Source organism: Salminus brasiliensis, chromosome 3 (assembly GCF_030463535.1).
Source record: "Salminus brasiliensis chromosome 3, fSalBra1.hap2, whole genome shotgun sequence".
NCBI lineage: Eukaryota > Metazoa > Chordata > Actinopteri > Characiformes > Bryconidae > Salminus > Salminus brasiliensis.
Genome location: NC_132880.1, coordinates 8169980 through 8195494, shown reverse-complemented (window position 1 = coordinate 8195494; position 25515 = coordinate 8169980). Strand labels below are relative to the sequence as shown.

General features: G+C 43.6%; 1 protein-coding gene across 1 annotated transcript in view; it reads right to left on the bottom strand.

Annotated features, from left to right (window-relative positions):
- Positions 1-1752: 1752 nt before the first annotated feature.
- The window catches only part of tshz1 (teashirt zinc finger homeobox 1), a 45835-nt gene continuing 22072 nt past the window's right edge, over positions 1753-25515 (bottom strand). Inside the window, exon 2 of the mRNA XM_072675353.1 lies at positions 1753-6419. Within this exon, the coding sequence (XP_072531454.1) occupies positions 3031-6419 (3389 nt within the window). The 3' untranslated portion in view covers positions 1753-3030. The remainder of the gene's footprint in view (positions 6420-25515) is intronic.

The following is a 25515-nucleotide window of genomic DNA, read 5'->3' as shown; positions in this document are numbered from 1 at the left end:
GCCGCATTGACAACCAGACGAAGGTGAAAATATACACGGAACCACTCCAGCACTGGTGCACTCTTAGACTGGTCATACCTTGCATGGGTCAGCATGGGATTCCAGCGATCGGATCACATTCTGAATTCATTTGACAGAATGAAAAGCCAGCATGCACTGTGATTGTGACTGGAATTGTGGTTGTGATTGCTTTTTCCCCCCTTCGCATACAATTCCATAAAGGACAAAAAAAAAACAGTTCCCAGTGCTGACGAGCAGGAGAGAAGATAATTATCCCCTAATGTTGGCAATTCGTGGCTCGTTTTATACGATTTCTTTATATGTATATTAGTAAAAACAAGCAAACATCATCCTTTCCCACTTGTTCCCACTCGGCTGCAGAGTAATCGTTTGTATGGTCTATAGCGACGCCACAGAAGAACCAATGTTGGCTTCTATAAAGAACTGCGATTGTAAAAGAGATGCGAGTGTGAAGAAGCTTTTGAAACGTTGCATGCCATAGAAGAACCGGTTTAGGTTCTATATCAAGCACACTTACTAATTACTTTACCATAAGGAACTGGTAAAGAACCTTTGTATCAAGTAAAGGCTCTTTAAACCTCTCTAAAAGAGATGCAGGAGTCTGAAAAAGAAGAACATTTTGATGTAGGTGTAAAGAACATTCAGTGGATGTAATGTCAATTAGTTCTTTAGGGAACCGTTTCTGCTAGATCAGACCATGTCATCAGCATATGATGATTTGTGAGGAGACCAAAGAGAGGGGATAGAACTTGGAGAACTTTGGGCTGGAGTTCAGGGGGCTTCTGCATGTGGTAGGAAACCAGCCACCCCCATCTCTTTTTAAAGTAAGTTGAGCCAGGAATGAGAGACGACAGAATTCAAAAGGATGTGACGGGGTGGTAGACGACATGAATATGGTAGAGATGGCATTTATAGGACATTGGGTTGGGAGAAGGGGCTTCAGACATGTTGCTCCTCCCAGATTTCTGGTATATCACTTAAAGGTAACTAAAAAATCCCTTTATAGCATCATTATTGTCTTCATTAAGTGTGAAGTGTGATTAACGGTGACCAGTTTTATTAACCCCTTCACTTAGAAAGGCGTATTACACGTGAAGGCATATTATTCAGTAACTACTGGGAGTTCTGTAGAGTTTGTAGTATCACTTTTGGCCCGCCAGTAAGCCTAATGCATAGGATTCCAGCGATCGGCATTAGTAAGCCTAATGGGTTAAAGGGGTTAAACACTGATCACTAGGCCTGCACAATATTGGAAAACTGACATTGCAATATATATGTATATATATATTTTTTTCCCCTGCAATATATATTTTGGTATTAATTCATGACTACAGGGTTTTTCCACCAGATTTTACCAGAAGTCAGTGATTTATGTGTTGTGATATTAATAATGCTCCAATTTTGGAGTAAAATAAACAACGTTTGGCGGATATCATCTGCCCAATCTCTGGGACATAGGCCACGGAAAATGAGAATAGCATGAATTTTCCGTTTGTATCGAGCAGCAGATAATTAGGTATGTCACTGCACATGGCTTTATATATTGCACACTGCAATAATGATTCTCGAACGATATGCTGTTTGATTTAGGAAAACTCTTTAGGAAAACACTTTCCCAGGCAGTAGTCCCACTGCTGCAGTCATCCCTGCAGAGCCTCTGCTCTGACGGTACCCTACACCACACAGCACCAACACAGTTCAGATGGAATCAAAAAACAGGTGGACAGAGAGTTAGTCAAGAACTGCGTCAGGATTTATTTTACAATTGAGGGACAAAAACAAGATTTTTTTCATGAGTTGATGGGACATTTCACAATGGCATGATTAAAAACATTGAAATGCACTGGATTTACTGTTGCGCACTGCTCTTTTTCCACTCGCACGTACTTCGCATCTGCGGACGCGTTCCATCGAATCCATCAATATTAACCACACTGGAGGACCAAAAAAGGATGAACGTTGGCGCTACTGGTCACGTACTGTCTGCATATATATATCTATTTACATATCATTTCATTTGTGTGTTTACTATATATAAAATGACAATATAAAAGAATGCACACCATACAAACAATGCTGTGGCAATTGGCAAGATATGATGATGGAAATGTACATGTACATCATTGCAGATCATTTAAATATATATGTACTGTATATAAGGATTTCATTAAGTCTTTACAGGTTGAAATCGAAGCAAACCTATAGAAAGAGAAAAGTTGGTACCAAAGCATACGTTTCCAAATTGCTACTGTAAAAAAATGATACTTAACAACAACAACAAAGAAAAAAAAAACTGACTGCCAACAAATACGTAAAAACAAAGTCATTCGAAACACAAAGTGTTGTTTTCTGAAGCAGCCAGTCGATCGTCGATATCCTTTTGAGGTCTGAAAGATGCAACGCTGCCTTCAATATATCACTTTCACAGATCTATTTATGGGATGCAGAGTGTAACTGGTGTAAAGTCAGATTTGGAAAAATCTAAAATTGAGATAAAATTAACAAAATATGTCTCACTCCGTATATATATATACTCTTTGACGGTTTCCGGCACGTCCGAGTGCTGAACTGGTTGGGTTGTTTTAAGCGTACAGTTTCAACTATAGATTCAACTATATTCACGTATTACTTCTTCAGTCTGATTTTGACCATGCCCATGGATACCATGCTGGTCTCATTCTCAAATTCCACAAACAGTGGAAAATCTCGAATCTTGAAGTCACCGATGGGAAAAAACAAAAACATGCACATAGTCAACACATATATAAATACGATACAAAGTAGGGTATAGAAATCAAGAGAGTGAAAAAACAACAATCAAAAAACCAAACAAAAACAAAACAAAACAAAAAAAAAAGGAAGAAGAAACAGATCATGGTCCAGTCAGGCAGTTGCACAACAAATGTTTGAGCGATTTTGACTGAAGGCTCAGTTCAGGTGCAGTGCAGTACAGTGATGTAGTGCAAGGATTCTTGAGTCAGTCACTTCACTGCCACTGGCCCCGCTCCTCTAGGCTTTATCTAACTTTTCAAGCTCAGAGACAAAGATCAAATGGTCCTCTGGAGACTTGCCATGCGTTTTGCTGAGGTGCAGCTTGACTGCATGCTTGCTGACAAAAGTCCTATTGCACAGTTTGCACTGATAGATGGAATTAGAGTCCTCCTCGGTCAAGGCAAGGGAATTGAAGGTCTTGTCCGTTATCATTTTTGTGACTGCCTGCTGCTCCCTCATGAGGTCTAGAGATAACTTTGAGAGGTCCTTCAAACTGAACCCTAAATGGGATTCTAAGTGGCTAATGTAAGTGGAGGGAGTTCTGAACTGGGAAGCGCAGTCGCTGCACAAGAACAGAGGCTGGCCCGAGTCGATGTTCTTCAGGAACTTGGTTCCGCCTGTCCGCCTGAGCTGGTACTTCACGTTGGCCAGCCAGTGAGAGATGGTGGTCATGGAGAGACCTGTGAACTTACAGATATGCACGCGCTCCTGAGGACCCAGGTCCGTTATGACAAACTTCCCCTCTGGGGTCTCGCGAAGGCTGGACGCGAACTGAGCCTGCAGAATCAGGAGATGCTGAGGGTTCCAGTTCGACTGCCTTCCTTTCCTCTTTTGGACGTGGGAGAAATCCTCGAGGGCGTCCTCGAAAGCGCTGCCGTCCGCATCCGACTTCTCAGATACGGAGGAAGGTGTCGATGACTTTGGCGTCAGGCGGCCCGTGAGGTTTTTCACCATGTCTGAGATGTCCATCAAAGCATTCTCCCGCAGAGGGGAGGACAGCGATTCAGACAGGTTGGAGAGAATGGGTCGGTTAGCGATGCTGCTGCTGTTGGTGTTGTTGTTGTTGCTGCTTATGACGGTGGAGGAGCAGTTGTTTGCGCGCCCATTGCTGCTCTTGGATTTGGTCAAGTCCATTGGCTGGTCGTCGTTGTCATAATATCTGTTGATGGACTCAACTTGCTTAACCTGAGTTGGATTGTAAATGGGTTTCTCCATCATGTTGTTGCTGATTTTGTAAAGCATCGCCAACGGATCTAGGAGCGGGCTGACAGTTTTGGAAGCCTTGCCTAAGTGAGTGTTCATGATGGACTGCAGCGCACTGAGATGGTTGACTAAAGGCTGTTCTGGTGAGTGGTCAGTGATAATTCCCAAACTGCTGCAACCATTGCTGACCGGCGTCTTGAGGACATCCATTCCATTCTTGGCAGGTGTATCCGCATGGCTCTCCTTCGATTCTGCCTCCCTACCTACTGACTCAGTCTCCTCTGTGGTACCATTCCTTGTAGGCTTGCTAAGATCAGTTGGCAGAGGCAGGTCTTTCTTCTCCTTGGGCACAGGTGAAGGCGATTTGGCCGAGACATGCTTTGGGATTCGTTCAATAGGCTTTTCCTCCTTCTCCTTCTTTGAGACAATTTTCCCCGTGACTTTCTCCACCAACTCCTCCATGGCCAAGACGTTGTTCTTATGGTTTGGGGGTGGGGAGGGGCTGCTCGGAGAATGGATGAGGGCACTGGTCTCGGTTGACAGAGACTTCAAGCTGCTTGCACTGAATGTAGGCTGCATTTTGACACTCTGAACCGCAGCAAGAGATTTCACTGACCCTTGGAGCTGGTAGGCAGCGTGGATGCTGGGATAGCCTCCCCATGTGGGGGTACCTGTCTGAGCCTTACTGATCGCGCTAGATACAGTATTTTCCAGAGACTTCAAAATATCAAGACCCTCTTTAGGAGTCTCCTCCAGATCCTCCTCTCTTAGGTACTTGTACTGACCAGGTTTCTCTGACTTCTCTGGTTTTTCAGACGGGTCCTCTTTTTCCTCTTTGATTTTCCTCTCCGGTTCAGCCACCTCCATTTTTTCGTCCTGTGACTCCTTCCTGTCTTCGGTTGTAGAGGAGTGCAACGGAGAGTCTGGTTGCGATTTGATGGTGGGAACTGGCAGACGTGTGGTGGTCGGGGGAAGAGGAATGGACTGAATTTTCTCCTCTACCACTGGATCAAACACCAACTGTTTCCCTTTTTTTGAAGCAGAGTTGGTGACTTTGAGGAAATGCCCTGTGACCATCATATGGGCAGTTAGCTGCTGCAAGGTGTCATGGGAACTTCCACACTCCATGCACTTGAGAATCTGAGCTTTTCGGGCCTCAAACTGCCAAGTGTAACTCGCGCCGTTCTGATAGCCGTAGCGATTGTTAGCAGTGACGTAGGGGTTAGCAACCTTCTGGTCTTTGGTGGGTGTGGACTCTGCCAGAGGAACACCAGCTGTGCCAGTGATGGACTCAGGTGAACATGGGGACACTAAGTCATGAAAGACTCGCTTTTTGGTAGAGGGAACCAGCTTTGAGGCAAGAGCTGGCATGGGTTCTTTGAGAGGCACTTTCTGGTAGTGTTTTGTTTTGATCATGTGGACACTCAGGTCTTGCAGAGATTCAAACGAGTGTCCGCAGTACATGCACTTCAAGACTTTCTGAGCATCCTCTTTGCCCTCCATCTCCATCAACGATCGTTTCCTTGGCTTGGACCACTTCTTGCCGGTGTCGTCTTCCTGGTCTTTATTGTCATCACGGTAATGGCCTGTTTCGTTCATGTGCACTGTGAGGCCTACGAGGGTGTCGTACGCTGCACTGCAGTCCTTGCATCTGAATTTGCTGGCACCAGTAAACACAGGCCCATACAGTTTATTGTTCTGTCGGTACAGCTGTACCGTGCTGAAGAGACTGGGCTCTGGCAGGAGGTGGTATGGTGTATGCTGTAAAGTTTTCGCAAGTGCAGCTTGGTGCCAGTCGTATGCAACGCCTCCGCTACTGGCAGCACTCACGTTCCCGTTTTTAGCACTGGTAAACGTAGCGGCATTTGCCGTGTTGGTGCTGACGGTGGTGCTGGCTGCAGCGCTAGCACTACCGCTGGCTGTGCTAATGCTGCTGCCTCCACTGCTGTTTGTGTTACTTGCATGACTATTCACAATGCTATTGCTCCCCTTGTGGTTGCTTGCGGCGGTGCTGATGCTGGCGCTAATCTGCTTGCTTTTCATAATGTCCTTCGCAATACTGGACCAGGAGGCGTCCGAGATCAGATCTGCATAGACGGCTTTCATCTGCGCCAGGCTGTCCTGCAAGGAAAGGCTGGGCTCTGTCTCCATGTCCTCCGCCTCCTCCTTGTCCTGGCCCTCTTTGGAGGAGGTGCTTTTGAAGTCAGCCAGGTGATCGCTGGTGTCGCTGAGGGGCGAGCCGTACCCAGCGTCTGGGTTGGTGCCATTGCTGAGAGGGGAGTTTTGATAGCTTAGCTGCTCACGTGCATCATCCTCCTCGTTGCACAGGTACTCTGTGTCCTGGCCATCTAAGGAGAGGCCGTCATCCTGCAGGTGCTCCTCATCGATCTTGGCTGCCTTCAGCTCGTCCTCAGGCACATAGGCTGTGAAAACACAGAGCAGGGAAAAAGAACAAAAAAAAATGATGATGAGACAAAAGGTCCAAAGGGAAGGAAAAAAAACTGCAATATTTAAAATGGATTCAGATGTTAAAGAGTTATTCTGTGGTTTTGAATCTTCGAAGGCACTGTTTGATGTATGATGTATTTTGCGTGTGGGGGTGAGAGCGAGTGAGTGTGTGTGTGAGGGCCTACATAATGATCCTAAAGAGATTTCTTGTCAATAGTCCTGGCAGAGGACACAGGTTTGCAATTATAAAGTGGCAAACATCCATATCTTGACTATGATAGATAGTACCCTTCACTGCTGAGACTAACAAAGCTATCGAATATTATAGCTCAGCAAGGGTAAAGGGGAGCATGGATGAGCAAGAAAAATAAGTCCCCTTGAGGATGAAAACCAGGGACAACAGCAAAAAATAACATTATGAAAAAACGAGATCAGACAGTTAAAGAAAAAAAAAAAAAAGCTGCCTAGCGGAAAATTAGAGTGCAAAATCCTTTTGTACTGTGTATTTCTAACAGGAATAGGCAACACTAGATCCCATCACTATCACTGTAGTTACCGGTCAGACACTCTTGTGGTCAGACCAGTCAATCATTGATTATTTTCCAATGACAATTAGAAACAAGGCCTTCTAAACATATCAGCCAAAGATCCTCATAAATGAACGGCCATGTGGCGATTCACTGATCCATTTACCAAGTGTGTCAGACTACAGACAAAAGAAGAAGTACACCGACTCTCTCTCTCTCTCTCTCTCTCCCTCACTCTCTTCCTCATAGTTAGAGGGCACAGGCTGTGAGTGACTTTGATCCAGTTTCCCCTGCCACTGTGCCACTCAAGTCAGGCTCTTCTGGGTAGGAGATTGCATCTGAGTTATTGCCAAAGATGCGGCGCTGCGCACAGCTCACCCCGGTGCAGTTGGCAGCAGCGGCAGAAGTTCTTGCAGTGTGTCGCGCTGAAGCACGAGTGGAAATGACATGTCATGTTGTCACGGTCCATGTCGTACTAAATCTCAGGGAGTCCACTGTGTGTGCTGCCCCTACTGTGTATGGATGGGCGAGTGTGGAGAGAGAGAGAGAGAGAGAGAGAGAGAGAGAGAGAGAGAGAGAGAAAGAGAGAGGGAGAGCGAATGCAGAGAATGATGTAAAACCTGGCCTGACGGTTTACCTGCTGCTCTCGGCTGATTGTTAAAATATATAAAAATCTCAAAATGTGTGTGTGTGTGTATGTGTGTGTGTGTTTCATAAGAGCATGTTGTTGGTGCCACGCAAAAATCTCCAATATAGCTGCTCACCAATTGACATCTTGGGTCACAATTTTATAGGAATTGACCAACAGAAATGCTCCTATAAACAATTCATTCATTTCTAATTTATAATAAAAAAAACTCTGGTACACTGGTAAAGATCATTTACAGCTTCAGGCCTTTAAAAGATCCGTTACGTTCTATGATTTGGTTCTTTTTTAAATCATTTGTAGCGCCATTATTTTCATTCATCCATTTTAATGCTCAAATTAATTGCTCCAATTTTGGAGCTTTTCTATTGGCCCATTTATGATGACATTTTTTAAAGCATTTTTAAGTGGTGTAAAAAGATTTTGTATGATTTTTACATGGTAACAATACATTCCTTATTGTATTTTTTTTTTTTGGAATTATGTTAATGCATTTTTATTTACGTTTTTCAATAAATACAATGTAAAAAAAAAACAAAAAAAAAAACAAAAAAACAAACTGAAGTGTGTGTGAGTGTATTGTGATTTTTTTACAAGCTACTTCTATTAATCTTCATCTTATATGTATTGCCTGTCAAAAGTTTGGTCACCTTCTCTTCGCAACATATTAGAATTTTAGTCCAACTTTGGAGAGTTTCTATTGGCCCACTCATCAAGACACTTTGTGAAAAATTCAAGAGTGGCACAACAGCTAAAAATGAAGATTAGAAAGTAGGCAATAAGAGATTATTACATGAAAACGTTTCCTATTATTATTTTTTGTTTATGCAAAGAAGTTTCCTTCAATTAAAAAACAACAATATTATTGTATTCATTTTTATCTATCTATATATAGCCTGTCAAAAGTTTGGGGACACTTTCGCTTTACAAAATATTAGAACTGCTTGGCTTTTGGTTGACAATTAAGTGTCAGGAAATTCCGTTCATTTTACTCACAATATTTTATTCCAACTTTGGAGCGTTTTTATTGGCCCGTTCATCATGACATTTTGTGAAGCATTTACAAGTGACGTCAAATTACTATCGTTTTTTTACTTTTACAAAATTTTGAGATGTTTAACTTTTTTTTTTACTTTTGAAGTTGCATTCGTCTATGATTCCACAGATCAAACACTTGCCGAGAAATGTTTCTTTTCTTTTTTCCTTTTCTTTTTTAACCTACATCTGAATTAGAGAGGCTGTCAGCTGTAGCCGAAAAGGAGCGAAACAATACTGGCATTCTCAAATGTAAGGTTTCATGTTCGAGAGACACAAAAAAGCTGTTTCTGCGTATTGTACGCAGCCGGAGCAATGACAGAAAACAGAATAATAGCACACTGTCGCTGCAACCGCAAGACAAAGAAAGCAAGCGAGCGAGTGTGAGAGCGAGAGCGTGCGAGAGAGAGAGAGAGGGGTACACTACTTGTTTAATTTGCTTAATGAAAAGTGAATAAAGGGCCATGAGACCAAGTTCTTAATGAGGAGTGGTTGGATTAAATTCCTGTTTCATCAGCTGCTTTCGATCTGCGGCGGGAGATAAATAAAATGAGCAACTCCGTTACTGAAACACATCAAAGCGCCTCCGCCTAATATGTGCCTGTGTGTGTGTGTGTGTATTTGTAATGTGTCCAGCTATGAAAAAGCCTTCTATTTTCCCTTGTGTGGATATGGAGTGTGTGTGTGTGTGTGGGGGGGGGGGGGGGGGGGGTTGTTCTTATCAGCCATTTTGAACACGGCACAGCTGAATCTCCAACAGCAGCCGGTAGTAGTAGTTTGAAGGCAATAGGAAGAGACAGAGGAGGAAAAGAGGGAGCAGAGGAGGAGATGAACAGAGCAGGGAGAGAGAGGGAGAGGGAGGGCAAGAGTGAAGAGAAGAGAATGAGACAGACAGTGTTGAGAGTTGAGAGTTGCTCCTCGATGTCGGTTGAGCCACCAGCAGCTATCTGTCCTAGATGCCAGCATCCGTCTCAGGCGCTCCAAGCAGATGTGCTGTCAGCTTCAAACAGCGTGCTACTGAGCGTACTGTAATCAGACCGGACACAATACCTGATGTTTGTTAGGTGCCATTTATGGCTGCATGAGAGAAGATGGGGCTGTGGTGGGTGGAGGGAGGGAGGAAGGGGGCGAGGCAAGAGCAGCTGCCACTGACTGATGTGAGTGTGCATCTGTGTGTGTGTGTCTATGTGTGTGTGTACATTCACTTCTGCTTTAAACTGCTTTTATTCATCTTTATCAATGTACGTCGCCTGTCAAAAGTTTTGGGACACCTTCTATTTGGGAATTTGAACTGTTACTCATCAGTTAAGTGACAAAAGTGGTCTCTGCCACCTTCACACAAACTTCCAGACACTGCACAGGCATTCTGTAAGGTTCAAAAGGCAACGCTTCAGAAGTTAGTGTCCAAAATGGCAAGAAAGGAAAACCCCTTCTCAACTCTTAACGGAATTCAATGTTAAAAGATTCAATTCTAAGTGATTCTGGAGAATTCATCATGACATATGGAGACAATGTGGATAACAACAGTCCGAAAAATTGAGGTTTTGCAGGATACAAAATGGCACGTCTTTAAAATAACACACATTCAACACTGTTACGAAGTAATCCTGAGCCATACAACAAAAAAGGCAGCACCTTCGACCACTATAAAAGATTCTGATGCTCTCAACCCTAAAAGATCTGAGGTCACTGCATATTTTTCCCTTGTGTTTATGGCAGTGATGGTACCAGTGACCTCCAGGTGCTCTATTTCTATTTCTAACTGAGTTCAAGTACAAAAGTACTTCCTTTTAAATGTGTGTAGGTAAAGTAGTTGAAGTCATTACAGGCATTTATTAAGTAGTAAACATTGTTATTGTGTAGCTGTGGATACAAACAGATTGCTGCTCACATCTGCTGTCACATCTCTTTTCAGTAGAAATTCTATAATTATACAAAACTAATTTATTGTATCTCCTCGTATCCTTGTATGTTTTTCTCTTGACACGAGGGATGTAAACCCGGCAGTTCTTTAAAGTGTCAAAATGTCCAGATGAATGGACCAATGGAAGAATGCTCCAAAACCTCTGAAACTCCTGTGAAGTTGCTCATTTGGAGATGACACAATGTTCTTAGGCACTTGAAGACGGGGCATATACACAGAATGGATGGGGGATTGCTTTGGTGTAAGGAATCTAACATCAATAAAATACATTTTTAATGAATAAATAAATACATAAATAAATAGGCCACTCCCTAATAAACTCTTATGTAGAAAATGCATATTCAATATAGTGTTATCCAATATTTGTGTTTCTTGTTAACATAAAACAGCTTATTTGTTTATCATGATAAGAATAAACCATAAAACTGTATATTGGGTTCAATAATTTGCCTAGTTTTTTCAAAACGTGTCTTTTTCAGACGTCTGTTAAGACGCACATATTAAAAATGTTTTGACCAAAGATGGTTTAAACAACTGAGGAGCTTGAGTAATACGGAGTGGGATAAAATGTGTGGGCTTTGGAATTATTCCCAAGGTAGCACTGTCACTAATGCTTTACTTGTGATAGTTTCCCTGGGAGTAAGCCTGCTTAAGGCTTCATTGGGTAAGATGTTGTAAATTGACAAAGAAAAAGGCTAGTGGCCCTCAAAATGTATGTATATATATATGTATATATATATATATATATATATATATATATATATATATATATATATATATACACACACACACACACACACACACACACTGTCTATTTGGGTGTGTATAAATGAACATGTCTGCAAATAGTGATTCATCTCCTAGATAGGGTGTCCTACCACCGCGGCCCGATCTCCGATCTCGGCTGACTCTACTCAGCCTTAAACTTCTCAATCCATCAAGACCCGTTGAGAAATCAAGCGAACGGCGTGAAACCAACAGGACTCATTGAAATAAACATTACGAACTGTCAAATAACTCACTTATCTGAAATTGTTGTGAAAAGAAATAAATATATATATATATATATATATATTCCTGTTGGCTCGGAGAAACCAAAGGGCCCCCGGCTAATTCCCTCAAGTCGGTGCGGCACTTTACGACAGCTTATCACATTAAAAACAACAAGAAAAGAGAACTTTCTTCTTCACTATAATTACACAGAGAGCAAGGGAGTGTGAGAGAGAGTGAGAGTGAGAGAGAAAAGAGAAGAGAGAGAGAGAGACAGAGAGAACGAGAGAGGCGTTTGAGAGAAGATGGGCAGAACCTGACACTAAAACGAACATTTCTCTTCAGCCTTTGACGCCACGTGGCGTGTGACAGGCACGCGTGTTGGCGTGTCACTGTCCGCGCATCATTTTCTTCTCCCTCTCTCTCTTTCTCTGTCTCTGTCTCTCTCTCTCTCTCTCTCTCTCTCGTACTCTCTCTCCTCCATCTGCGTCAAGGAGCCGCCAGACGATCGCGAATGGCGCTCGCACTTAATAACCCAATCAGAAATTTGACTGCTGACATCTTTCATTGAGCCTCTCTGCTTTTAAGCGTCACGCCGAACAAAGAGAGAGGGATTAAGAGGAGTAGAGGGGGGGAGGTTGTTGTGTTTGTCAGTCAAAAAAATAAAAAAATAAAAAAATAAGCCCACATTGTACTGTCAAAGAAGGGGGAGGGGGGTGAGGTGGGGGTTGGGGAAGGACAGAGAAGTTTTCAAGAATACATACAATTAGAAGAATCAATAGTGACTAAAAAAAGAAAGATGCTTTGATGGAGGAAAAGGAAAAAAAAAAAAAGTCAGATTCCCGGATATAGCACAGCTCCGGGAGCAGAAATGACGGTGGGACGGTTTTAATGAAGTACTGTGAAACTACTGTGTGTGTATGTATGTGTGTGTGTGAGGGTTGCACAATATGTGGCTTGCTAATTGCTGTTAACTGCAATAAGCTAACAAGCCTCTCTTGTGTTGTGAGCATCCTGACCAATCAGACACAGTTTCCAAGTAGATCTTTATTCTTTATGGGGGTGTTAATAAATGAAGGTGCTCCTGTATTCCAACAAAAGTCAACTGATGTGTGAAAGAGAAGATCATGTAGGCCGGGATTCACTGGAATTGCAATATGCAGTGATACAGCCACAATACCATGTAATCTCCACATTCCATAAACCCAATCCACAGGGATTACAAAGAATAGTGATGCACCGACATGGAAATTCTGGGCTGACGTGCGATGCTTTCGCAAGCACTTTCGATACATAAGCATTTATAAAGTGATGAAGTTGGGTCCGAGTGCTGAAATTGGGACTACAATATTGGGACTACATTACTGGGAAATTGGGACTTTGCCGATATGGGAATTCTGGGGCGATGTCTGATGCTGTCACAGGTTTTCCGATGCATCAATAGAATTGAATTTGGGATTATGTCCACCTGAATTAGCATTTATGCTAATGCTAATGCTGTATATATATATATATATATATATATATATATATATATATATATATATGACAATATATGGAATACTGATGTCCTCCTACATTTATAGAAAACAGTAAGGCTTTGTTTTCATGTATCAGTATCTAAAACAGTGTGTGTGAGTGAGTGTGGGTGTGTGTGTGTGTGTCTGGCGCAAAAGGAGAGCGAGGCCATCTGTGTCCAGAGCGGAGCTGTCACCGCGGCTGCCGAGACCTCACTGAGTTTGGACAGGTGACACAGCAACGGGACATGAGCAGGACATGAGCAGGTCACACACAAACACACACACACACATACACACATAAGAGTCCTCATTGTCACAACCAACAAATATCAGCTGCAGAATATATGCCCTGGATACCCCAGACTCATACATTCACACACCAACCTAACACTCACACAAGCATCATCCACACAACACAACACAACACCCTGCATTCGGCCTGGAACATATAACCAAAGCAAATACACCAAGCTAATACGCTGACAGTGTTCAGCCATTTAAATGCAACAATGTTAGTCATTTTAATTCAGTTGGAAATAAGCGTCTCTCCTGATTTGAGTTTATGAGCAGGCATGTCAACGATCTAACTGACTGTGGATGGATATTTTTGGGACTACGGGCACTGCATCTGCTTAGATGTAAGATTTCAGTCATGTCCAAATATATAGCCAGTGCTAAACTCCCTTTAAAAGCACTGCCTTCTGCAGTGGTCCCCAACCTACTCTACGACCCAGGACACATCTAGTGGAGTTTTAAAGCTTACAGAAGTTCATACCCAAATCAGAATGTTTTGTGAAACACAAGTGGGTTGCTGACTCCAGACCTAGAAGGGGCGCTAGCACTTTCAGAAGTGCATATATACCCGTCTAAGGAGTAAAGTGGTTCATTGCTAAACTGTAATGCTTAATGAATTTCATCCGTTTTCCAGCTTCTAAAAGGAGAAGAACTGCTGTTGTGCTGAACCCATTAAAGAAAAGTTAAAGGGACCAGGTTCACCAATATCAACCACAATAAAGTGAACAGAATGTAATTTGTAAAACTGTTATATTCAGAGGTGAATACAACCTCAGATTTTTTTTATTTGCTCACAGAATTACAGAAAACACTCTGTAACTCTCAAATAACTAAAGATAAAAAGGTTATACGATAAAATGTTAATGTTGAAAAGGCTATACAATAAAATTACTCAAGCTAATAATGTTATATTATAAAAACACTCAAGTTAAAAGTTATACATTAAAAACTCTTATTTTAAAAGAGTTATATGATAAAAACTCAAGTTTATACGATAGATTATACGATATAAACTGTTAAGTTAAAGGTTATACGCTACAAACTCTTAAGTTAAAAAGGTTATACAATACAAACTTAAGTTTTAACTCAAGTTAAAAAATGTTAAATAATAAAAAGGTTATACAATAAAAACTGATAAAAAAGCATTATACTGCACAGACTCTCAATCCTATTAAACAAAACTAATTATGCTCCCTTCGCAATAAAACATACAGCTGATCAGTGTTTTTTGTACTGTTGATATCCAAAATATGTCCAGAAAATAATATTGTGACATAATTACTCACAATAACGCTAAAATATCCTCAAATCGCCCACCCTTACATGACACCAGCACTTACTTGCTTCAAGCCCTTTTGAACAGCTAAATAAATGTTTAATGGGCTTGTTTACGTGGTTCCTGTGAACACTGTATACCAGCTAAAACCTGCTAAAAGCGGCAGTACTGTGATATTTGTACCTTTTGTCCTTATTTTACAGATTATACATCGTCCTCGTAGCTCCTTCAGCAACTGTACACACCAAACAGGTCTTCGGCGAAACTCTACGTTTGACTCCTCGCCAAATGATTCCTTTAACATATGTTCATATGGAGCTCCTCAGGTGACACTGGTGCTCTTCGGTACGTCCTCCCCCCTCAGCTCGCAAGGGAAGAGGACAGATGCAGAAAGGGTGCGCAGATGGAGGACTACGCCATCGCCCCGAGTGCCTCCTACCGCAACCGCTATCTCCCACCTTTACATCCCCTCCTTCATCCCCTCCCCTGCCTTCCTTATTTATTTATTTTATTTACGAGAAGAGGGGGGCAATCACAGCAGTCATTTGCAGTACTAATGTCCAATTCTGCCTCCTCTCCGTCGGCTGATTTAGCTGGTCACAGTGGTTTTGCAGTGGCCAGCGGAGAGCCGCGCTGTTTAGCCGACATTTTAATGGGAAAACTGGCAAGTCTTATTTGGCCGGCCGATGCGGTTTGTCACCGGGTCTCCATTACATGCCACTCAGCCCTGATGCTTTTGGACAGGCCTGATCAAACCATGTCATTTGACCTACGCGGCCTGCTGAAGTGGCGGACAGGGATGGTGGGGGGGTGGACGGAGCAAAAGGGAAGGGAAGAGGGTAAGAGAGAGAGAGAGTGAGAGAGGAGGAGGTGGAGGGAGAGAGAGGGAGAAAGGGGGAAGGCCGGGACACTGAAGGCTGTAAATAAAATGACATTATTATTTCCTCTGTCCTATCATGTAGAAAAGCCAATTATGGTAATGCACAGCATGTCAGTGGGAACGCAGCAATCTCTCTCTCTCCCTCTCTCTCTCTCTCTCTCTCCGTCTTTTCCAGGGCGGTTGGATGCTGTCTGCTCCACTCTGTTCATGGCCTGCAGTGATCAACTAGGTCTGCTGGAGAAGTGATCACGGCCTGAGTAGCTTTAGGCCTGCGCTCGTCCGGAAACTAGGAGGGATCTAGAAGATGAGCACGGGAGCGCATCAAGGCATTTGTCAGGCATATTAAACCCCGTCCTTTCTTCCAGCTATTTTACCTTGTTGAGCTGCATTTCGACTGTAGCTGGCAGTGAGGAACACCTTCAGATATAAGCATATGTGGTGGAAATGCCCCACATTCATTTTTTTCTGATCGCAGCTAAAGTAGCCACTTTTGTTCAAAAGGAAGATTCTTCCCCACCAATTAGCTTGGTTGTTCACCACGGTCGTGAACAGGGTCTCTGTCATTGCCACTCCAGGCAGGAATGCTGCTACTGACCATGTAATTCGGTTGGAGCTCCATGTGACCTCTGTATTTCTGTATTACTTCTGTACAGCACTTTGTATTTACAGCTGTGGGGTAAAAGTGAATTACTCCCCGACTCTAGGGGGAGCCCAGGAGCACAAAATACCAATAATCACATACTACTGCTCTACGTTGGTAAGTAATCTCGAATAGACTTGGTAATGTGGTTTCTGGCATTGTATAACCTTCTGTTCTCTATAATAATGGACCAAAGTACGTAAGAGCTAAAAAAAAGAGTAGCCGTAAATATCGGTATTTCCTTGTAGGTTTTTATTACATGTATGTGGCGTGGGTCATATTACCCCTGCAAACTCACATACTTGACTTGACATTGAGAGGAACCTGATCAGAACGTCTCCATATAAACTGCGCTCCACAGAAGCCTTCATTGACTGCTTCTTCAACGCTAACTGACTGGGTACTTAACTCACTATAGTCAGACTCCATGCTGGCCTTGTGTGGGATTATAGAAGCCCGTGTCACTTTCTTACACTGCTTTAAACGCTTTCCCCTTTGTAAGCAGTTTTCCCCCCCTTCCGCCCCTACTCATAGCGCTGTGTGAATGGTGATTAATGATTATAGCCTCCATTCGGAGCCGCGGTCACTGATGAATGAACCGGCTTGGAGGAGTAACGAGCTCACTATAGGGACGGACAGATTCCTGATCCGCTCCCCCCCCTCTCCCCACGCCTCCCCTCCCTGCCTGCCCTGACCCGCCTCCCTCCCCTCCTGCCTTTGGCCCAACGTGAACCTCGACGAGGAGAAAGCCCTCGCATTTTTCATCGTCCCGCGCTCTGAGGACTGTCTTTGTCGTCTGTCGGTGGGCTTTTTCTGGCGCTTTTCTCCGCAAGACACATCTAACTTTATTACAGACTAAACAAAAGGAGGCTTTGAAGTGCGGACGGGCGTTTTCCACAGGACCCGGCCCACCTCTCCTCGCCTGCTGTCAGGGATCTGCGGCCTCTCTCCGAATGAATCCTTTTGAGCGGCCGGTCAGTCAGTCGGCCGCTGCGGAAAAAAAGGCTAGCCCGAGCATAACAAGGCTGCCATATGGCAGGATGGGCTCGCTTGAGGCTCGAGGCTTGAGCACAACTGGTGTGACGTTGACCTCTGGTGTGGCCACGGCTCAGCATGGATCTGTCCACAATTTCAGGGTGATTTTAATTTTCTTTAAAATGCTTAGAAAAGCAAAATTTCCCATCCCGGACCTTCAGCTGGAAATTGCAGGATAATCTTGTTTAATGCAATTTCTGCTGGTGTTTACTAGCGTTTACTTGCTTCTAAGACATCAAAGAGAAATACTGAAAGCGGGCGAAAATAAATGATCTATATTTTTTCATATTTTTTAAAATCATAGAAATCACTAGCCTAAAATGTAGCCTGTTGTAACCTTTTAAACTCGCTTTGCAGACACACACACACACACACACAACTGCTACTGTACACACACACACATACACAGGCACGAGCGGCAGGCCCAGGCTTGATGCAGAGAGCGGCCTACTTTGTCATTTAATTTTTAAAAAACCCTAAGGTCGTATAACACACTTTCCCTGTCATTTGCAAGTACATTAACTCAGTGGCCACGCGACAGCCAAATTATGCTAATGGGCTGCTAAAATGGGTCATATAGACAGTGCGGTTCACATGAGCCTCCTGACAATGGGGAGGGGAGACCAAAGGGGAGGCGACAGCAGCAGCAGCAGCGGCAGCAGCAGTGGTGGTGGCGGCGGCTCGTGCTAACCACAACAAAGCCCTCGCGCCCTGTCCTCCCGCCAACGCCGCTAAAGCAGCAATACCAAAACGCTTAGTGAATAATGAAAGAGCTCGATTAACGGATTATTAACAGCCATTTACGTCTCTGAGGTACTGCCGAGGCTAGTGAAGGAGGGTTGTGGCTTTTTCCTTTTCTCTCCCTCTTCCTTCAGAGGAGCTTCCAGAAGAGCAGCGTGACGTGGAAATCACGTTACCTGTGGCAGAGCTCGCGTGTGCCGAGGGGCAATGAGCATGTGATGGCGAAAGGCTGAAACTACGGAGTAAAACACACAGTGTTAAATATGACGCCAAACTGGAGTAGTGGAGTAGTATCAGCTGATTGCTTTAGCAACAACATCCATCACAGTAGTAAAGGCACACGCGTGCTTTGCCAGAGGTCACGTGATTCCCACGCCAGGCATCGAAATCAATGAAAACAACTGCTTTTTTGATTTCTTCAACCTTCCCAGCAGAAAAGAACTTGAACTAGCCATCAACATTAGCTCCTTGCTAATGCAATGGCTGGATTTCTTAAATCGGTCAGGCAAGCGTGAGGTAACAGATGTCCCGTGGTCCAAAAAAAGACATATCACACCGCAAATCTACCTCTGTCGACCAGCAGGGATAAACCATTGCGTTACAAGACCGTGCCGACTAGAAGAACGGAGGCCCTCCTGGGAAAGCCTCCTGTCTCTGCGCACCTGAATTTCTAAAAGGCCTTTCAACGAGGAAAACGCTCCTATCTCGGTCGACTTTTCCAGCAGTTGTAGGTCCTTGCGGGCTTGTTGTCGAATGCAAACGAGAGGCTTAGGGCTGAATCCCGGAGGGTTCCCTGTTCCCTATATATATATAGTGCACGTGTAAGGGCCGGCAAACAGTGACTACTACAAATGGTGCGCTGTGGTGTCCGGCAGGGAATCGCTTTGGGATTCAGCTCGGGATTCGGAGACTGCAGCTAGGCTAATTTAAACACCATCCATGATCGCTGAGTAATTGAGGGCACTTCAGTCTTCACCTGAATACCTCCACAAATAATTACCTCCAGCTAATTAGTCTTGCTGAGAGAGTGTTTATGTGACGGATCCTAAATACGAGCGCAGCGTCTCGAATTCAAAAGAAGGGTCGATGGAAAATCATTTAACGATGGCTGAAAATTAATTTAATAGGCTATTGGGCTGAACTAATTAATTTAATTAATTGAATAAACGTCTTATGCTTTTATGAGTGTTAATCAGTGCAGATTTTTTTTTTCCTTTTCCGGAAAAACAATAAACCTGTGCCGGAATTATGATGAGACAGAAGGCTCTATTAGAAGCAGATCATGCGGATGGAAAGCAGAATGTCGGACTGACCAAATCTGTAATACACCCTTCAGTCTTTATTTCACCAGTTCTATAAGGATTTACGGAAGCGTCTATTTCGCTGCCTTAAATAACATTCCGGCACACAAAGGAGATTCGGGCATTCTCTCCTTCCAGGTGCTCCTGCAATGCAGTGCTCTATCTTTTTCCTTCCCCTTTGTACCTCTCCTTCTTCTGTTCTCGTCCTCTCTTTCTCTCTCTCTCTCTCTCTCTGTTCTGTGGGAGCAGGCGGAGGCCGCCATGCCGTCAGGCGCAGTCTATAAATCACCTGTCCCTGCTGTCAGAGAGGAGCCGTGCAGCCGCGAGACAATGGCCATTATATCATAAGCACCTCAAGTCCCTCCTCCCATCTGCACCTTCCGCTGGTCGCTTTCATGCCTTCTTCTCCCTGAATGCTGGATCCTTGGCCTGCTGACCGCAAGCCCTGAACTAGGGGTGCACACAGGTAATCGGATACTCGAACACAGTCCTGAAAGCACTGTTCGGGTTTTAAAACAAATTTGGTAAGACCCCGATTTGATAACCTATGACAGTCAAAAACTACACATGACCTGGTTAAAACCTATGTGCTGACATCCAATAAAGCCTGTAAGGTTAAGCAAATCTGGGTATCGAACCCACAACCCAGCAAGCAATGACCCCACGCTCTAACCACTGTAGCTTACCATGTGCAATGTGTGTAGGAACTATACACAAACTAGTTAAACCTGTGTGCTGACATTCAAAAAAGCCCTTATGCTTAGCAAATCTGGGTTTTGAACCCACAACCTTGTGGGCAATAACCCAGTGCTCTAAACCACTGCAGCTTACCATTTGCATTATGTCTAAGCACTTTACACAACCTAGTTAAAACCTGTGTGCTGACCTCCTATAAAGCCTGTAGGTTTAGCAAATCTGGGTATTGAACCCAAAACCCTGCGAGCAATGACCCCATGCTCTAACCACTCTGCAGCTTACCATGTGCATTATGTGTAAGAACTACACACAACCTAGTTAAAACCTGAGTGCTGACATCCAATAAAGCCTGTAAGTTTAGCAAATCTGGGTATCAAACCCATTACCTTGTGAGCAATAGCCCAGTGCTCTAACCATCTTATGCAAAAGGAGCTGGATGCAACAGCCATAAGCAAGTTTAAATGCAGGCTAGGTCCCCTAACTAGGAAACTTAGGTATAGAACCCACAACCCTGTGGGCAAAAACTTTCAGTGCCTTGACCAGAATTTAACACTATTTTAATATATGCACTGCCAGCTTGTGGACAGTGTTTCTTTCATTCGCTAACCCTTAATTGGGACTGTCCCGTGACTACATGGGACGCGACCTGCACAGACAATGGAGAAGCATCCTTGTGTAGGAAGACTGATAAGGCTTAGTGCAGGCAGCTGCAAGACACAACAGTGTCCAAATAGACAGAGAACCCCCATGTGGAGACTGTTTAGAAGAAGGGACCAGTGTGGGGGTGGGGGCTGCATTCACAGTATCAGCCTTCACCATCTATCTCCAGATATGTTCAAATGAGCTTTCAACCAATCATTAACGGTTTTGTTCTGCGTTGTGAGCATCAAACGGGCCAATCACAGGCGTGTTCTGGCCGGTTGTGCATACAAACTGATCTAAAAATAATGCTGGCCTAACCTGGTTCTGTTCTGGTGACACTGGGATACTGCGCTAAAATATGTGAATATTATATTTCTCATGCTAATGATGCTAATCCACTTAGCTGTAGCCCCAATTTTCCTAACATATTGGATATTAGCATCGGCCCACAGTCCCGTATCGGAGCATCCCTACACAATCCCAGTCTTTTGCCCATACTGTGCAGTATACAGGAAAAAAGAGGAATAACAGGGTGGTAAAATGCCTCCTTTGTTTCTTTAAATCCCAGAGAATGGTGTCTCGACCAGACCGTCACCTGTGCTGAATGTCTGACAGAAAACTTAGAAGACCAAACACACACACACACACAGACAAGTGACTACGCACACACACACACACACACGCTAGCAGCTGCTCCCATTGCCTAGCAACTACCAGGTTGATAGATGATCCTAAAGATGGATAATTGCCATAAATCAGGCCATTCTGAAGGAGAGTGGAGATGGAAAACAATTAGAGGCGCAGCACTACACCTTGATGACCCCGCAGCAACCCCTGCTCCATTCTGCTGCGGCACAATCACAGGCTTTTTTATTCCCCCGTTCCCATGGACGCCCATTTGACCAGCTGACGAGGTTTGAAGAACAGCTTTACTGCTTAAAAAACCTCCGCTAACTGCTGGGAGCATGGCAATAAACAGCATACGGGGCGTCTGAGCTCACCAAACGCACTAAACCGAGCGTTATGGCATCGCCGCGTTACGGCATGACATGTAGGCCGGCTCAATAACTAAACATCCCGATGCAATTACATTGATATATACTTCTATTGCGATTATAGTGATACAGAGAAGCACGGCAGCAAACTTATCACATTTCCATGCGACAGCTGAAGACAGGGCTGGACTGCGTCAGTGGCGGACAGGCGGCTTTTTTTTTTGGTATGTTTTTCTTTTGGAAATTGCAATATTGCAATAAAGACACAAATACATAATATAATATAAAAAAATAAAGAGCTTGTGTGTTATTAGGCTTATCGTACGTATCACAGCCCAAAGACTGTTGTCACGGCTACGTGTGAATGACAGTGCTTGGTGTGAGGCAGTGTATTGTGCGATTTAATCTAAGCTGAGGGAGAAAACGAAAAGAGTGGGAAAGAGAGAGGGAGAGAGAGAGAGAGAGAGAGAGAGAGAGAGAGAGAGAGAGATACAGATACACAGAGAGGGAAATAGATAGAGAGGGATCTAACATGTACCAGAGCTCTATTCAGTGCCTGGGAGTGCAGCAAGAGCAAGAAAAGCCATCGCTCACGGTGACGAGCTCTCGCGCTCTCTGTCTTTCTTTCTTTCTTTCTTTCTCTCTCTCTCTCTCTCTCTCTCTCTCTCTCTGTCTGAGTCAGAAAAAGATGGCTGCAGAGAAGTACAAACACGGTTTGATAGCAGATCATAGATTAAGTTCTAAACCATAACAAAAGTGATTGCGACGAGAGCACTTTGTTGAAAAGTTGCTCGAAAGGAAGACACGTCTGATGAATTGCCGTAATCAACATGCGGCTGCAGAGAATAATTCACCACAAAAGTACAGGAGGAATCCGTGGAAGAGAGACAAAGAAAACAACCCCCCCCCCCCCCCCCCCCAAAAAAAAAAAAGAAAGAAAGAGAGAGAGAGCGCGCGAGAGTTAAGAGAGCACTGAAAGGGGATGGTCAGCAAAAAAAAAAAGAGAGAGAAAAAGAGACAGATGTGTGGCAGAAAGGGAAAGAGGGAAGGAGGGGAGGGGTGGTGGGAGGGTGGGGAGCAGATGAGGAGAGAAGAGTCAGCGAGCGAGCGAGTGAGTAAAGGACAGAGAGAAAAAGAGAAAGATAGAGAAAGGTGAGAATGAAGAGAAAGACAGAGAAATAACAGAACGGAGTGAAAGAGAGAAAATGAGAGAGAGAGCGAGCGAGCGAGGGAGAGGAACATTAAGGAACATTAAAAAAAAAGTCTGTGTTCAGGCCATGACCTCACCAGTTCAGTCTAGCTGAGTCTGGTTGCACAATAACCCATCAATCAACTCCCCCAGTACCGTCATCCCTCCCTTCACACACTCGCGCACTCGCGCACATTCCCAGAATCTGACCCTTCTTTGACCGGGAAACCCCGCACATGCTGGAGACAAATATGGGCAGCAGCCATTCATTTGTGACACAAAAACACACACACACACACACACACTTACACATAGACACCCCTCCTCCCACACACACACACACACAATAACACACACACATGTGGCTAAAATACCATTCAGTGTTGTACTCTCCTTCAGACTCTACAAGTAGATTTGCTCGAATGTTGTCATGTACTTATAAAAGTATGGGAACCACCGGTCATGAGAGTTTAGTCCAGGGCGGAATCCATTACAGCTGTATTAACCAGTTCAACAGCCACTGGTTTTCATATGAAAGAAAAAAGTGCTTTATTGAAAGTTTGTACAGTAAATGTAGTGGCTCACGTGATATATATCATAAAACTGTACGGCCAAAATAACAATCTAGGACAGTTAGTGTTACGCTAGCATATGTGTGTGTGTGTGTGTATATAATAACTCTATATGCTGTAATAACTTTACATACTGTCATAACTGTCTCTTGTAAGAACTTTACGTGCTGTAATAACTCCATGCACTGTAAGAAATGTCCAACCTGTAATAACATGCTGTATTTGTGTACTGTAACAACTTTACCTACTGTAATAACTCTGTACTGTAATAACTTTACATATTGTAATTGTGTACTTTAACAACTTTACCTACTGTAATAACTGTACTGTAATAACTTTACATTTTGTAATTGTGTACTTTAACAACTTTACATACTGTAATAACTGTGTCTATTGTAAGAACTTTACATACTGTAATAACTTTATGGACTGTAATAACTACATACTGTAATAACTGTGTCTATTGTCATAACTTTACATACTGTCAACTATGTATTGTAAGAACTTTACATAACAGTGTAAAACTCTATGTACAGTACAAAATGTACATACGGTATTTACTTTTTGTGCAGTAATAACCTTACATGTGACTGTGTACTGTAAAAACTTTACATACTGTTATAACTGTCTATTGTAATACCTTTACATACTGTCATAACTGTGTCTATTGTAACAACTTTAAATACTGTAATAACTGTGTACAGTGACAACTTTACACATTGAAAATGTGTAATGTAACAGCTTTACATACTGTAATAACTCCATGGACTGTAACAATTGATATAATGCAACCAAAGGCCATTGTTATGAAATATGTACGAGGTGTAGCGTCGATACAGTTTTTATTTCTAATAAAACAGGTTTTTCCATATTGAGACTGATTACTGATTACAACTATTACTGGTGTACTGGTTGTACTGGGAGGGGTTTTGGTTGTCGAGGTCTAGGACTGTTTGCAGTTCTGGTGGCTCTTGGACTCTTGGACAGCCCTTTTCCGCTCTCAAGCATGATCCCTTTGCTGTAGCTGTGTGGTGCTTCCGACAGCGTGCTAAGCTAGCAGGGGTGACCGGTAGGCCTCAACAGGTCAGCTCGCCATAAACATTAGCTGCTTGCGGCAGTCCAGACAGCGCTACCAGCCGGTGTCGGTTTCCTCTCTGAAGAGCGTCTCTGAGAGCAGGGCTCGTAAATAACCCCTCCACACCTCTTATAAAGCGGGACATGCTACTAGGCCTAGGCCTTTTGGCAGAGACACATGCATGATACAAGCACACACACACACACACACACACTCATGCCTCTCTGAGTCTTCCCTTTGCTTACTCTGTCGCTGCTCCCAGGCAGAATCGGGCTCTTGCTTTGATGATGTTTTCAGGCGAAGGAGATGAACAGTGACGGAGAGGGTGTAGCAGTCACACGCGCTATAGCGTGGAAGGTGATGCGCCACAATGAGGCTCAATTACAAACGACTCAATCACAAGTTGCAGCTCAGTCGCGAGTAATAGGCTACACACTGCAGGACTGGCAGGGTTACTCGAGCTGCACCATGTGCTGGTGAGCAAAAACCTTGAATCTGATCTTTACATTACGCCAGACTTTCATGATTAACGGACCAATAGAAATGCTCCAAAATGGCTTGGAATAAAATCTTTTTACATTGACTTCCATTGAAAGTTCAAGAGGTTTTTCCCTTTTCCTGTAAAGTTGCCATTATGGAGATTCATATGAAGGTTTTTACATGACAGCGGGGGTATGTAGTATACTTCACTTCGATAGAACACACTCATATGTCTAGTTTTGATGAGTGACAGTGGTTTCCACAAAAAAAGGGATTTGTGAAGACCCTCGAACAAGCACTGTCAGTCCTGACTGACTCTTAATGGTTTTGTTGCCTTCTGAGAAGCTCCTCACTGAGGCGGGCTGGGAATAATGTCCGTTAATGGTGCCCCAGAGGCAATCTGTTAGAACACAGGGGTAAAAACAAAGGCTCTGAACTGGATGGGGCTGAAAATACCCCATAGCCGATCATTGGACTACCCCTAATCCACTATGTTGGATCAGGACATCCCTAATCGTCCACTTTTTTTAACTAGCATTCTTGCAGGGTCCGACACTTCATGGTGATTGCAACAAGAAAAATCGGAAACCCAAGAAATCTGGAACTCTGGACT